General features: G+C 44.6%; 1 protein-coding gene across 2 annotated transcripts; it reads right to left on the bottom strand.

The window, feature by feature from the left end:
* Positions 1 to 58: 58 nt before the first annotated feature.
* On the bottom strand, positions 59 to 7,000 carry LOC115151835 (E3 ubiquitin-protein ligase MSL2). Of its 2 annotated transcripts, none has more exons than XM_029696107.1 (3): positions 5,522 to 7,000; positions 1,270 to 2,615; positions 59 to 1,166 (listed from the first exon to the last, which is right to left on the bottom strand). In XM_029696107.1, the coding sequence occupies exons 1-3, from the start codon at positions 5,661 to 5,663 to the stop codon at positions 855 to 857; spliced, it is 1,800 nt and encodes a 599-aa protein (XP_029551967.1). In that variant the 5' UTR covers positions 5,664 to 7,000; the 3' UTR covers positions 59 to 854. The 2 variants fall into 2 exon arrangements, with proteins under 2 accessions (XP_029551967.1, XP_029551974.1); XM_029696114.1 differs by having other exon boundaries at positions 6,690 to 7,000.
* Between the last annotated feature and the right edge of the window lie 8,015 nt (positions 7,001 to 15,015).

Raw genomic sequence — 15,015 nt, 5'->3', positions numbered from 1 at the left:
TTGGACTTGAAATAGTCTGGTATGATTTCAGTTTGAGTGTGGAAAAGAGAGACACAACTTAGGTTTTGATTTTCTTTTTTGTGGAAATATGTTACACTTATATTACAGGTTTTTAAATGCCCAGAGGGAAAATGAAACCAAAGGACAGTTGGAGACAGCAGAAACTAGCACTAACAGGACAGCGACATAATTTAGACAGAACCGCCCACACTGGATCTGATAGGCTGGCAGCTGGAGTGGGTGTGGCCAACCGCTACCTAGGTTAGGTGACCTCCAATAAATACGGCAAATGTTTGTTAATGTAACTTATAAAATATATCATAAAATGTCCTTTTAAATGGAATTTGATAAGTTCTGTGTACAAAAACAAAAGTTCATAAATTACAGCCAGTCTATGGATGTCTGTGTCCTGCAAACCCAGGGCCAGCCTCAAACAACACCATATTACCCATCTAGTGGACTGAGGCCCTGACCAAAAATAGTGCACTATCTAGGGAATAGGATGCCATTTGGGACACTCACTTTTCACTGAACCACCCCTCCCTCTGACAAACAGCGCGACAAGCCCATCTCAGGCTGAAACGTCATGCCCTACACATCACTGATAGTACAAAACAAAACTTCTAACCCTCACAAAATGAAATCTCTGAACATACAGTAACGATATCCCTCTTCCTCCATCATCAGTACGTAAGACCAAAAGCACGTTCCGGGCGCTGGCTGGACAGTGTGCATGTGTCTCTTAGTCACACTTCCTCTCCCGCCCGTCACAGTAGCTGCCTTATTCTTAACCCCGCCCCTCCAGGTCCCTCTTCACAGCCCATTGGTCAATAATGTCCGAGGAGGACGTGTCTTCAACAGTCGAACCTCATGTCCAGCGAATCATCAAACCCCCTGTCTTCATGTCCCGCCCCCACACTGGACAGGAAGGACACTCCCGTCACCCCAGACGCTCCTGTTGCCGTGGTAATGAGCTGGTTGCCATGTTGGGTGTTGCTGGTTGCCGGGCTGCGCAGGGCTGCAGCGGTGATGGAGGTGAGGTTGATGCCGAGTGTCAGCCGCGTCTGTTCTAGAGCCTTCTCTGGAACCGCAAACGCCTCCAGCTTCTTCTCCCCGTTTGCCATGTAGGAGTTCTGGCAGCCGCGGCAGATACAGTCCAGACATGCCTTGGAGGAGAAATATTATTATAATTTACAATCAGTGAACTACATGTGGACAGGGGAACAATGTCATTTCAGACCAAGCCATAGTAAATCTATAGTAACTCACCTTGCGGTTGGAGTAGCAGGGGCAGCGCTGCCCCCTGCAGGTGAGAACAGAGGGGTTCTGAGTGGCTCTCCCACACTTACAGCCCTTCTTCTCCACCGGCTTCTTGTACAGGGGCTTGGAGGGGCTGGGTGGGTGAGAGAGAGGGTGAGCATGGCCGTGGGGGTGGGGTGGCAGGCGGTCACGGGGCTGGGCGCGGGGCTTGGGGACTCCCTGCCTGGCCTTGGAGTAGGCCTTCTTAGGGCCCCCGTGGTGCTCCAGGCTCTTCTTCAGGCCCTTGGACGACACCAGCATTGTCTTTCCCAACTTTGGAGGCCCTCCGTTGGGCACGGGTGCCAGGTGAGGCGGGGTGATGGAGGAGTGAAGTTTGGGCTCCCGTTTGACAGTGGCTGCTGGGTTGGGGAGGTGAGAGGCGTTGGTGGTGCTCAGGGGTGAGCCTCTGAGGATGCTGGCGATGGGGAGGGGCTGCACCTTCTCACTGTCGCTCTCAGAGCGTGAACGCTTGCGGTGACAGCGAGGTGGTAGGCGAGAGAGAACAGGGATGGGCTGGGGGAGAGGCAGGGGAAGTCTAGGGATGTTCTCTGAGGGGAGGGAGGGGGTGAGGCAAGGGGAGTCACGGGTAGGATGGCAGTAAGATCCGTTGTGGGGGGGAATAGAGGGAAAGTCTGGCTGGGGGTCAGGCGGTTCAGGTTCGGGCTCCAGGGTCCTAAGAACCTCCTCCACGCTCAACAACAACGTATCTCCGCCATGTTTATTAAGCTCCTCCCCAAATGTGCTGATGTCACAAAGTCCCACCTCCCCACTACCTAACATGCCAACACACACAGGTAGCTCCTCCCCCAAGCTCTCCTGCTTCAGAACACCTCCCCCTGTAGCTAAGGTAACAGGTGGTGGCACATCCTGATTGGTCAGGCCGTTACAGTCATGCAGCCCATTAACCCCCCCCACAGGGCTAAGGCCCTCCTCCTGGATCTCCTCTTCAGCCGGAGCCTCATCAGGTCTGAGGCCAGATGTTGAGGGGGCCGTCGGGGGAGACTGGCTCTCAGTGTCCTCCCCTTCCTGCCCGCTTTCGGCCAATGAAAGGCCCTCATTAAGAATGGCGAGGAGGTCGGGCGAATCGCTGGCTGCACTGGCAATGTGCGGGGCGAGAGGTGATTGGGCGATGTAGAGGCAGAGTTTCCTGTAGCAGTGGACCAATAAGGAGAGCTGCCTGTTCTCCTGGAAGCGGGAGTAGTCTTTACACCAGGAACAGGACGGCTTGAGCAGCATCCTCTGGCCCTTACAGCCCCGACACACATAGTGCTGGCACTGGGAGTTAGTGGGCGCTATGGGGTCCTGCAGCAGGTTACCTGGACAGAGACAGAGAATAATTAGATGTCATTTATGGCAAGACAACATTAACTTATCCTTTATTCAACTGGGCAAGAACCATTGAGGGAAATCACTCCAGCGGCAGCATTATAACCATCCATACAACATGACAACTCAAACCATAAACAGGAGCCATAATTATTCATAACAAGTCGATGATATGAAGCTTAGCGGTGGACTGATATGAGTATTGAGGTGGGCTATATATAAAAGTGATTAATTCAATTGCTGTTCAGCTCTGAATATTCAACTCTAATGCAATAAGCACAACAACGCAACAGCATTACATTAAGTGTAACGACTTTAAATCATAAAGGTTTAAATTAACCCCTTTGCCATCTTAATATACTGAACAAAAATATAAACGAAACATGCAACAATTTCAAAGATTTTACTGAGTCACAGTTCATATATGGAAATCAGTCAATTGAAATAAACTAGGCCCTAATCTATGGATTTCTTTGGATTCCACATAAATGGGCTGGGGTGCAGCCATGGTTGGGCCTTGGAGGGCATAGGCCCACCCACTTGGTAGCCAGGACCAACCACTGGGGAGCCAGGCCCAGCCAATCAGAATGAGTTTTTCCTCCACAAAAGTGCTTTATTACAGACATAAATACTCGTCATCTGTGGCATTGTGTTGTGTGACAAAACTGCACATTTTAAAGTTGCCTTTTATTGTCCCCAGCACATGGTGAACCTGTGCAATGATCATGCTGTTTAATCAGCTTCTTAATATGCCACACCTGTCAGGTGGATGGATTATCTTGGCAAAGGATAAATGCTCACTAACAAGGACGAAAACAAATTTGTGCATAATATTTGAAAGAAATACGTTTGTGTGCGTATGGAACATTTCTGGGATTTTTTATTTCAGCTCATGAAACATGGGACCAACACTTTACATGTGCTTATATATTTTTGTTCTGTGTAGTTTAACATGGTTCAAGTTAGTAAGCTTAGAGGGTTCCTATTCTGTATGCTTATTACAACCACTTATAAAAGGGAAAATTAAGAGGCAGCTCAAGACTGACTGCCTCTGCAAGGCTTGATGACAGCTGTGCTTTGAGAGCAGCTTCCTTAGCTACGCCGGTTGTTAGGGACGGCAGCTGAGAGAGGGGGCTTGCGGGAGGGATGAAGGGAGTTCCATTTATAAAGGACAACAAACATGCCTTAGATACAGGACACACTAGGATGCATCCTCTACTCGTCACACACACCAAATTCATTAATATACTCTAAATTGAAAAAGTATCATTAAAGTGTGTGACAAAAAGTTTAAACAAGACTGCAGTTTTATGGCACCAAAAATATAATGTACAGGTATCTGACAAAATAAAGGAAACACTATAGTAAATGAGAGCTACAAAATATATTGAAAGTAGGTGCTTCCACACAGGTGTGGTTCCTGGGTTAATGTAAATGATAACTTGTTCTCAACTGGCCTATCTGGTTAAATAAAGGTAAAATAAAAATAAATTAGACAATTAACATACCGTCATGCATAGGGTAACGTATAAAAATGCCAGGATGCCATTATTTTGTCTACCCACAGGGCACGAGTGGTCACTGAATGGTTTGATGAGCCTAAAAACGATGTAAATCATATGCCATCTCAACCCAATTGAACGCTTATGGGATATTAAGGAGCAGCACCTTAGTGTTTTCCCCCACCATCAACAAGACACCAAACTATGGAATTTCTCATGGAAGAGGGTGTTGCATCGTTCCAATAGAGTTCAAGATGCTACTTTATATAATGTTTACACACCCTACCTACATTACTCATCTCATATGTATATACTGTGCTCTATACCATCTACTGCATCTTGCCTATGCCGTTTGGCCATCGCTCATCCATATATTTATATGTACATATTCTTATTCATTCCTTTACACTTGTGTGTATAAGGTAGATGTTGTGAAATTTTTAGATTACTTGTTAGATATTACTGCATGGTCGAAACTAGAAGCACAAGCATTTTGGTACACTCGCATTAACATCTGCTAACCATGTGTATGTGACCAATAAAACTTGATTTGATTTGAAGATACTTGTAGAATATATGCCACGGTGCATTGAAACCTTTCCGGCTCGTCTCGCCCTAACAAGACACTGTTGGCGTTTGCTTTATTTTGGCAGTTACCCGAGTCGCTGCCTACACACAACAAAATACGTATTCTACTATGCACCTGTCAAAGTAAACATTGCGTGTGAGGACTGGAGTAACAGGGAAAAACATCACCCCCATTGAATGAACATCATACTCATTAATAATGTGTAACAGTGACGGGGAAGGCTATATCTATACTTAGGCAACCGTTCCAAATAATAATAAAATGAGAAAACACACAACACTAGCAGTCTTTACCGCGCTCGTGCATCTGCTCCGCACTGGGGGGTTAATCTAGAGATGCATTTTTAAAGACTGCGCACACACGATGGATGCTTAATGAATATATACATCTTTTTTGTGGGGGGGGCACTTCTCTTCTGCCTACATGCACCTGTCTGAAAGTGATTTAGTTACTTATGGAGGTGGAGAAAGAAGGGAGGTTAACTAGCTATGATGAATGCGGAAATGTAACTAACCAGTCCAATAGCTAACTTGTTAACTAACTCATGCAAACAAACCGGTCAAATTAGCCACCCTGGATCAGTGTGTGTAGCTATGAGATACATTTTATTGGATCATAGTGAAATGTGCAGTCGCTAGCTTGCGAAGCTAGACAGCTTTACGCCATCAGCTAAATAGTTGCTCCGACATTCAATAGAAATGGGGGTGTGTCATGGCGGGGAGAGCTAGGCTAGTTAGCTATTGCAGCTAGCTGGATAGCTACAGGGAAACCGAGGCTGTTAAAATAATAATACCAGTGCACCTACCACACACGAGGCAGGACAGCGACTGGCGGAAGAACGGGAGCAGCTTGTAGAGCTCCGCCAGGGCCCGTGGGTCGCGAGGGTCGCACTGCAGCACCGAACGACACGCGGACACGTACAGTGTGGTCGCATTCACCGGGTTCATCTCAACAGCCAAGAGACAGAAACATCCAGTCCCGAGAAAAAAGCAAAACAAACGCACAGGTCCGACCTCAACGAAAGTCCCGTGGCTCCCGTTAAGCGGGGATGGGGCTCGCGACTCTCTTTTTGTCCGTTTTATTATTGGCCAAAGGAGGCGGGGAGCAGGCGAGCTGTGTCGAGGGCATAGATGGGTGATGTAGTTAGCTGCTAACTTAGTTTAGCTTGACACCAGCACTATTTTGGCTAAGATATATTATATGCACCAAATAGGCAAATTGATGTGTGATGCAGCAAATCACAACTACAAAACACACACACATGAAGTATATGATCTGGTAGTACGGGTTGAACATTACATTACTGTGTTTATAATCACAACCAAGCCATCTTTAAGACTATCGCTTTCCCCTTTTCCATGGCACAAAATGTGCCCAAATGATCATCATGGCATAAAAATAAAACTGTAAATCCCATTAATAGCATAGCTAGCTATATAAAAATAAATCTGGAGCAAAAATGTATTCAAAATTGAATTAATTCATCAAAGTCCGTTCACATGTCTTCCACGAAATCCGTGGTGCGAGCAGAGCTGGTTATTCAACAACAATACAGTCACTGGTGTGGTCGGTGGCGCTCTTTCTCCGGCCTCCAATTATACACTGCTAGACACCTTCGTACCAAATTCAAAAATAGCTACTTTGTTAATGTTAATAGTTAAAACTTATTCGTTCATTCTCCCTCCTTCCACCATCCTTATTCGCAGTTTTATTATTCGCATTCTTAGCTAAAGTTGGCTCCTCTCCTTTTGGCCTGCATATTCGGGGCACATAGGCAGGGATAGCTAATGTTAGCGAGCAACACAGATTCTGTTGTTGTCTGTGGTTCATGGCGGCTACGCCGCGAAAACAAAACAGGCCGTCTTGGCTCCTGCTAGCGCACTGAACTAAAGGTAAAGCCAGTTAGCGCAGGAGAGCTAATAAGAGGGGGTATACTGGAAGAGGTAGTGGAGATGGAAAGATAGTGTGGAAACCTTTGTTGAAGTAAAATAAGCGCCCGTGAGAGCACCGGAGTATATTTACGCCAGCCGCGCCAGTTTGGTGCGGCGGCATCAGGAACAAAAATAGGCCGCTTTTCCTCTTTTTGGAGTTAGTCCCTCGTTTTTTACCACCTCTCTGGCTGGGTATGAGCAGAAAAGCAGTCGGTGTTACGAAGTCCTCTGTCGGCGTTCGAAGAACACTCCTGTATATTATTGGAGTAGCTAATATTGGAATAGGTTTGTGTAGCCTGCTGCTATCGCTAGCCGCGGAGGTTCTTCTCCCCTCCCTTTTCCTCCCCCGTCCGTAGGCAATCAAACAGGGGGCGCTGTTGCTCACATCTCGCGAGAATACAATTCAAACTGGTTTCCTTGGTTACATAAGTGTTCTCTCAAGTCAATATATTATATTAACATGGAAAGTAAACACTTGCATTGTCAAAGTAAACATGGTCAAAGACAGGAATATACTATATTGTTTGTAATCAAGCAATACTAATGAGGGTAGTAATCATATTCATAGCAATTGCAACAAATAATTAAAGCTGCAAGCAGCAATTTTTTAATTTTTTATTTAACCTTCATTTAACTAGGCAATGCCAGGGTTCAAGCTGTTCGCCCACTGTGCCACCATCAGGACAAATCGGACACATTTTGGACCATATGTAATGATGTTGACTATTTTAAACGCCTTCTTCTTGAGAACAGCTGGACCGATCTGCACCAAATTTAGTACATTACCTTTACAGTACCTTCGGAAAGTATTCAGACCCCTTGACGTTTTGTTACGTTACAGCCTTAATCTAAAATGTATTAAAAAATATATATATATCCTCATCAATCCACAAACAATAACCCTTATGCGAAAACAGGTTTAAATAAACTTTTGCCCCCCAAAAAGATACCTTATTTACATAGGTATTCATACCCTTTGCTATTAGACTTGAATTTGACCTCAGGTTCATCCTGTTTCCACTGATCATCCTTGAGATGTTTCTACAACTTGATTGGAGTCCACCTGTGGTAAATTCAATTGATTGGACATAATTTGAAAAGGCACACACCTGTCTACATAAGGCCCTACAGTTGACAGTACAACTCAGAGCAAAAACCAAGCCATGAGGTCGAAGGAATTGTCCGTAGAGCTCTGAAACAGGATTGTGTCGAGGCACAGATCTGGGGAAGGGTACCAAAACATTTCTGCAGCATTGAAGGTCCCCAAGAACACAGTGGCTTCCATCATTCTTCATTGGAAGAAGTTAAAAACCACCAAGACTCTTCCTGGAGCTGGCCGCCTGGCCAAACTGAGCAATCTGGAGAGAAGGGCCTTGGTCAGGGAGGTGACCAAGAACCCTATTGTCACCCTGACAGAGCTCCAGATGGACAACCATCTCTGTAGCACTCCACCAATCAGGCCTTTATAGTAGAGTGGCCAGACGGAAGCTACTCCTCAGTAAAAGGCACATGACAACCCGCTTGGAGTTTGCCAAAAGGCACTTAAAGACTCTCAGACCATGAGAAACAAGATTCTCTGGTCTGATGAAACCATGTTAAACTCTTTGGCCTTATGCCAACTGTCATGTCTGGAAGAAACATGGCACCATCCCTACGGTGAAACATGGTGGTGGCAATATCATGCTGTGGGGATGTTTTTCAGAGGCAGGGACTGGGAGACTAGTCAGGATCGAGGGAAAGATGAACGGTGCAAAGTACAGAGAGATCCTTGATAAAACCTTCTCCAGAGACCTCAGGACCTCAGACTGGGTGAAGGTTCACCTTCCAACAGAACAACGACCCTAAGCTCACAGCCAAGACAACGCAGGAGTGGCTTTGGGACAAGTCTCTGAATGTCCTTGTGGCCCAGCCAGAGCCCGGACTTGAACCCAATCGAACATCTCTGGAGAGACCTGAAAATAGCTGTCTATTAACGCACCCCATCCAACCAGGATCTGCAGAGAAGAATGGGAGAAACTCCCCAAATACAGGTGTGCCAAGCTTGTAGCATCATACCCAAGAAGACTCGAGGCTGTTATCGCTGGTAAAGGTGCTTCAACTGTGATATTTCAGTTTTATTTTTTATAAATGAGCAAATTTCTAAACCTGTTTTCATGTTGTCATTATGGGGTATAGTGTGTAGATTGAGGGGAAAAAAAATATTTTAGAATAAGGCTGTAACCTAACAAAATGTGGAAAAGTCAAGGGGTCTGAATACTTTCTGAAGGCACTGTATACACCCATGTTTTTAAACGCAAGATTTTCTACTACTAGCTCAAACAATATTGCTGCTATAAGCCAATGAGCTTGCATTAATGTTTTTCCTGTCCAACAGCGCCACCATTTGGCCAAACTGAACCGTACATTACCGGTAAGCTAGACTCATCCCTGAGCATGTGTGCCAAATTCCATCACTCTGAGTCAAACAGATCAAGAGATATGAACATGTGCCGGTTATAGCGCCACCGTGTGGTCGATCTGAATGTGCTTGCAAATGTTGAGTCTTGATAGTGTTTGGAACATGTGTACCAAGTTTTGTTTCAGTACGAATATCCGTGTCTGATTTATATGCTTTTAGGTGCCAGGTCACGCCCATCTGAATGTTTTTATTGGTCAGTATTTATTGGTCAGCGGCCATGTTGTTTGAGATGCTAGCCTGGAAAATCTTTACGTTGTGAGAACTTGGCCCATAGATGACATGTGTCAGGTTTCGTGGAGATTGGTCAATGTGTGCCTGAGGAGTAACGTTTTGTGTTTTTATTCAAAATCACTGAAAATCCGTCATGGCGGACTTTATGGGTCAAAGGGCAATTTTGTTCCTTATTTGCTTCCTGCAACACAAATTCAAAAAAGTTCTGGGACATTGTAAAGTCCATGGAGAAGAAGAACACCTCCTCCCAACTGCCCACTGCACTGAGGATAGGAAACTCTGTCACCACCGATAAACCCACTATAATTGAGAATTTCAATAAGCATTTTTCTATGGCTGGCCATGCTTTCCACCTGGCTATCCCTACTGCAGTCAACAGCACTGCACCCCCCACAGCTACTCGCCCAAGCCTTCCCCATTTCTCCTTCTCCCAAATCCATTCAGCTGATGTTCTGAAAGAGCTGCAAAATCTGGACCCCTACAAATCAGCCGGGCTAGACAATCTGGACCCTTTCTTTCTAAAATTATCTGCCGAAATTATTGCAACCCCTATTACTAGCCTGTTCAACCTCTATTTCGTGTCGTCTGAGATGACCATAGATTGGAAAGCAGCTGCTGTCATCTCCCTCTTCAAAGGAGGGGACACTCTTGACCCAAATTGCTATAGACCTATATCCATCCTACCCTGCCTTTCTAAGGTCTTCGAAAGCCAAGTCAACAAACAGATTACCGACCATTTCGAATCCCACCGCACCTTCTCCGCTATGCAATCTGGTTTCAGAGCTGGTCATGGGTGCACCTCAGCCACGCTCAAGGTCCTAAACGATATCGTAACCGCCATCGATAAGAAACAATACTGTGCTGCCGTTTTCATTGACCTGGCCAAAACTTTCGACTCTGTCAATCACCACATCCTCATCAGCAGACTCAATAGCCTTGGTTTCTCTAATGATTGCATCGCCTGGTTCACCAACTACTTCTCTGATGGAGTTCAGTGTGTCAAATCGGAGGGCCTGTTGTCCGGACCTCTGGCAGTCTTTATGGGGGTGCCACAGGGTTCAATTCTTGGGCCAACTCTTTTCTCTGTATACATCAATGATGTCGCTCTTGCTGCTGGTGAGTCTCTGATCCACCTCTACGCAGACGACACCATTCTGTATACTTCTGGCCCTTCTTTGGACACTGTGTTAACAACCCTCCAGACGAGCTTCAATGCCATACAACTCTCCTTCCGTGGCCTCCAACTGCTCCTAAATACAAGTAAAACTAAATGCATGCACTTCAACCGATCGCTGCCTGTACCTGCCGCCTGTCCTGCATCACTACTCTGGACGGTTCTGACTTAGAATATGTGGACAACTACAAATACCTAGGTGTCTGGTTAGACTGTAAACTCTCCTTCCAGACTCACATCAAACATCTCCAATCCAAAGTTAAATCAAGAATTGCCTTCCTATTTCGCAACAAAGCATCCTTCACTCATGCTGCCAAATATACCCTAGTAAAACTGACCATCCTACCGATCCTCGACTTCGGCGATGTCATTTACAAAATAGCCTCCAATACCCTACTCAACAAACTGGATGCAGTCTATCACAGTGCCATCCGTTTTGTCACCAAAGCCCCACATACTACCCACCACTGCGACCTGTACGCTCTCGTTGGCTGGCCTTCGCTTCATAATCGTCGCCAAACCCACTGGCTCCAGTCATCTACAAGACCCTGCTAGGTAAAGTCCCCCCTTATCTCCGCTCACTGGTCACCATAGCAGCACCCACCTGTAGCACGCGCTCCAGCAGGTATATCTCTCTGGTCACCCCCAAAGCCAATTCCTCCTTTGGCCGTCTTTCTTTCCAGTTCTCTGCTGCCAATGACTGGAACGAACTACAAAAATCTCTGAAACTGGAAACACTTATCTCCCTCACTAGCTTTAAGCACCAGCTGTCAGAGCAGCTCACAGATCACTGCACCTGTACATAGCCCATCTATAATTTAGCCCAAACAACTACCTCTTCCCCTACTGTATTTATTTATTTTATTTATTTTATTTTGCTCCTTTGCACCCCATTATCTCTATTTCTACTTTGCACTTTCTTCTACTACAAATCTACCATTCCAGTGTATTACTTGCTATATTTTATTTACTTTGCCACCATGGACTTTTTTTGCCTTTACCTCCCTTATCTCACCTCATTTGCTCACATCGTACATAGACTTATTTTTCTACTGTATTATTGACTGTATATTTGTTTTACTCCATGTGTAACTCTGTGTTGTTGTATGTTGTCAAACTGCTTTGCTTTATCTTGGCCAGGTCGCAATTGTAAATGAGAACTTGTTCTCAACTTGCCTACCTGGTTAAATAAAGGTGAAATAAATAAAAATAAATGAGGAGAGGCTCATCACTAGTTGCCACAGTCATAAACCCCGCCTCTTTCTACAATTTATCTTATTATAATCTGATTTTAAACCTAACCTTAACCACACTGCTAACCTTATGCCTAACCTTAAATGAAGACCAAAAATGTAATATGTTTTTGCAAATTTTTATGATATATCCAATTATGACTTTGTGGCTGTGGTAACTGGTGACAACCTGAGGAGAGGGACATGTAGTGCATCCGGAAAGTATTCAGACCCCTTCACTTTTTCCACATGTTACGTTACAGCCTTATTCTAAAATGTATTAAATAAATGTTTTTCCTCATCAATATACACACAATAACCCATAATGACAGAGCAAAAACCATTTTTTTAGACATTTTGAGCAGCGTTTCTTTCTTTTTTTCTTCAGAAAACTGTATGGGGAGGTTCTCTTTTGCACTGTTCAACCAATCCAGTACACGTGGAGGAGGAGTTAAGATGGAGTGTTGCCTTGTAAATATCCAAAAGTGGAAGTCATCTCACAGACTCTCTTTTCATTCCCCCTGAAAACCGGATGCATCTGGTTGTGTCCGTCCTGCTGAGGGTGGAAAAGGTATAAAGGCCAAGGTTGGCGATTTACTACCACCTGCAGTCTGGCATGTTTGCTCTCAATTATAATTAATTGGCTGACCCCCCCCTAATAACCTGGATGTAATTATGTGATCCTTCCTTAACCCATAGGAAGTCCCACCCAGTTGACTACTTCAAAATGGTGAAAGCCCTCTGGTGCTGGCTATGCTAAAACGGACTTTTGGTTACTAGAGTCCTCTATACATCTTTATGTAACTGACACAGAACTGCTTACACAACAGTCATGTGCATTGAGTAGGAAAAACGGACCTATAGGTTCCTCAGTGGAGATAGGGGAATTAGATTGACTAACCCCCCTAGGAAGGAAGTGTCATTTCAGCACAGATGTTGGAAATGAGATAAATGACATCTCAAATTGAGATTGTTAGATACTCTAAAACTGTGTGTGTGTGTGTGTGTGTGTGTGTGTGTATAAAGGGTCTTTCTTCTGTAACTGCGTGGGCACATGTGCGTGGGCACGCGTGCGTGTGTAGCAGCATGAGTGTACAGAACATACATTAAGAACGCCTCAATTTATCGGGGCATGGACTCTACAAAGTGTTGAAAGCGTTCCACAGGGATGCTGGACAATGTTGACTCCAATGCTTTCCACAGTAGTGTGAAGTTGGCTGGTGGACCATTCTTGATACACACTGGAAACTGTTGAGCATGAAAAACCCAGCAGCGTTGCAGTTCTTGACATACTGAAACCGGTGCACCTGGCACCTACTACCATACCCCGTTCAAAGGCACTTAAATCTTTTGTCTTGCCCATTCACCCTCTGAATGGCACACAGGCACAATCTGTCTCAATTGTCTCATGGCTTAAAAATCCTTCTTTAACCTGTCTCTTCCCCTTCATCTAAACTGACTAAAGTGGTTTTAACAGGTGACATTAATAAGGGATCATAGCTTTCACCTGGAGTCACCTGGTCAAACTATGTCATGGAAAGAGCAGGTGTTCCTAATCTTTTGTACACTTGGTGTATGGATCTTTTATTATAATGGTAAATCATATGAATAACCCAGTGTTCAGTCTAATATGGACCTCTGTGGTTATTATTAATAGTTGGAGTGGGAGGGAGCGGGACTGGGAGGGGTGAGTAACTGATATTCCCGCTCTCTATACCTCCACCCCTCTCTCTGCCTAGCAACCTAATAAAAACTCCCTAAACAAATAGGATAGACAGATCCAATTATAAAATCAAATGTCATATTTTACTGATCAGAACCTTTCAGACAGAGACAAGCTTTATTTTACTGTTGTTCTCTATGTACCTGATATGTACTCAGCAATTACATGGTAATGGTATAGTGTCATTTCCTGATAGTTACCAATAATGAATATTTTACATTTGCCAACAGCCTGTTACTTATAGGAGCCAAGGGTTTAAGTCAAGTAATTACTCTTTAGTTTATTTGGGAGCTATATGTAACATTTCTACCTTCTAATAGCTGAGCAGGAAGAATGCAGTGGATTTATCCCAGACAACTGGTTTAGTGGTTTTAACTGAGCAGGACCATAGTTTGTGTTTGTGACTGATTGGATGCCACAATACTGTGTTATATGCCAAAGCATTAGCAAAGAGAGCTAACACACATCTTCAGGTCTCAGGCAGGGGTACACATCATTTATGCCAGACGCGCGAGCTTTGCACCGGCTGCATCACCAGGACCACAGGAACAAAAATAATCCGCTTTTCCTCTTTTTGAGCAGAAAAGCAGTCGATGCGACGAAATTGAAGTCAGCTTTCGAAGAACACTTCTTTGTATTATTGGAGTAGCTAATATTGAAATAGGTTTGTGTAGCCTGCTGCTATTGCTAGCCGTGGAGGTTCTTCTCCCCTCCCTTTTCCTCCCTGCAGTCAATCAAACAGGGGGCGCTGTTGCTCACTTCTTTTATTTCTTCTATGATATAATGGCGGTCGGCTAACAAACGTTAGGTGCATGCCACCACCTGTGCTGGAGTGTGTGGTCAACCACGGTTTACAACATTTCTAAATCCTCCTACCTAACTCAGTACTTCTGCAAAAATAAACAAGACCCCCACTAACTTCTAATATACTCTTCCCCCATCCTGAAAATCCCTTCCAAACCCCCCCAACCTCGTTCAACCTCAATGACCCTACACTTTAATCTTTTCCTCTCTTCAACATACTAACAACAATATAATAACACATGCTCCGTTTCTTCGACCATACACTCCAGACACAAACAATTCACATGCATGCCAACCAGATACCACCTCTTCCTTCCTAATCTGACCGCTGAATCTTGGTCCACCAACCTTTCTTTGGAGGGTATATACAGTGCATTCGGAAATTATTCAGACCCCTTGACTTTTCCACATTTTATTACGTTACAGCCTTATTCTAAGTTTGATTAGGACATGTATTTTTCATCCATCTACACACAATGACAAAGCAAAAACAGGTTTTTCGAATTTTTTACAAATGTATTAAAAATAAAAAACAGATCACAGACCCTTCACTCAGTACTTTGTTGAAGCACCTTTGGCAGCGATTACAGCCTCGAGTCTTCTTGGATATGACGCTATAAGCTTGGCACACCTGTATTTGGGGAGTTTCTTCCCTTCACATCCTCTCAAGCTCTGTCAGGTTGAATGAGGAGCGTCGCTGCACAGCTATTTTCAGGTCTATCCAGAGATGGTCGATTGGGTTCAAA

Source organism: Salmo trutta, chromosome 2 (genome assembly GCF_901001165.1).
Source record: "Salmo trutta chromosome 2, fSalTru1.1, whole genome shotgun sequence".
NCBI classification, from domain to species: Eukaryota; Metazoa; Chordata; class Actinopteri; order Salmoniformes; family Salmonidae; genus Salmo; species Salmo trutta.
The sequence above is the reverse complement of the archived record's forward strand: the minus strand, read 5'-3'. Positions and strand labels throughout refer to the sequence as shown.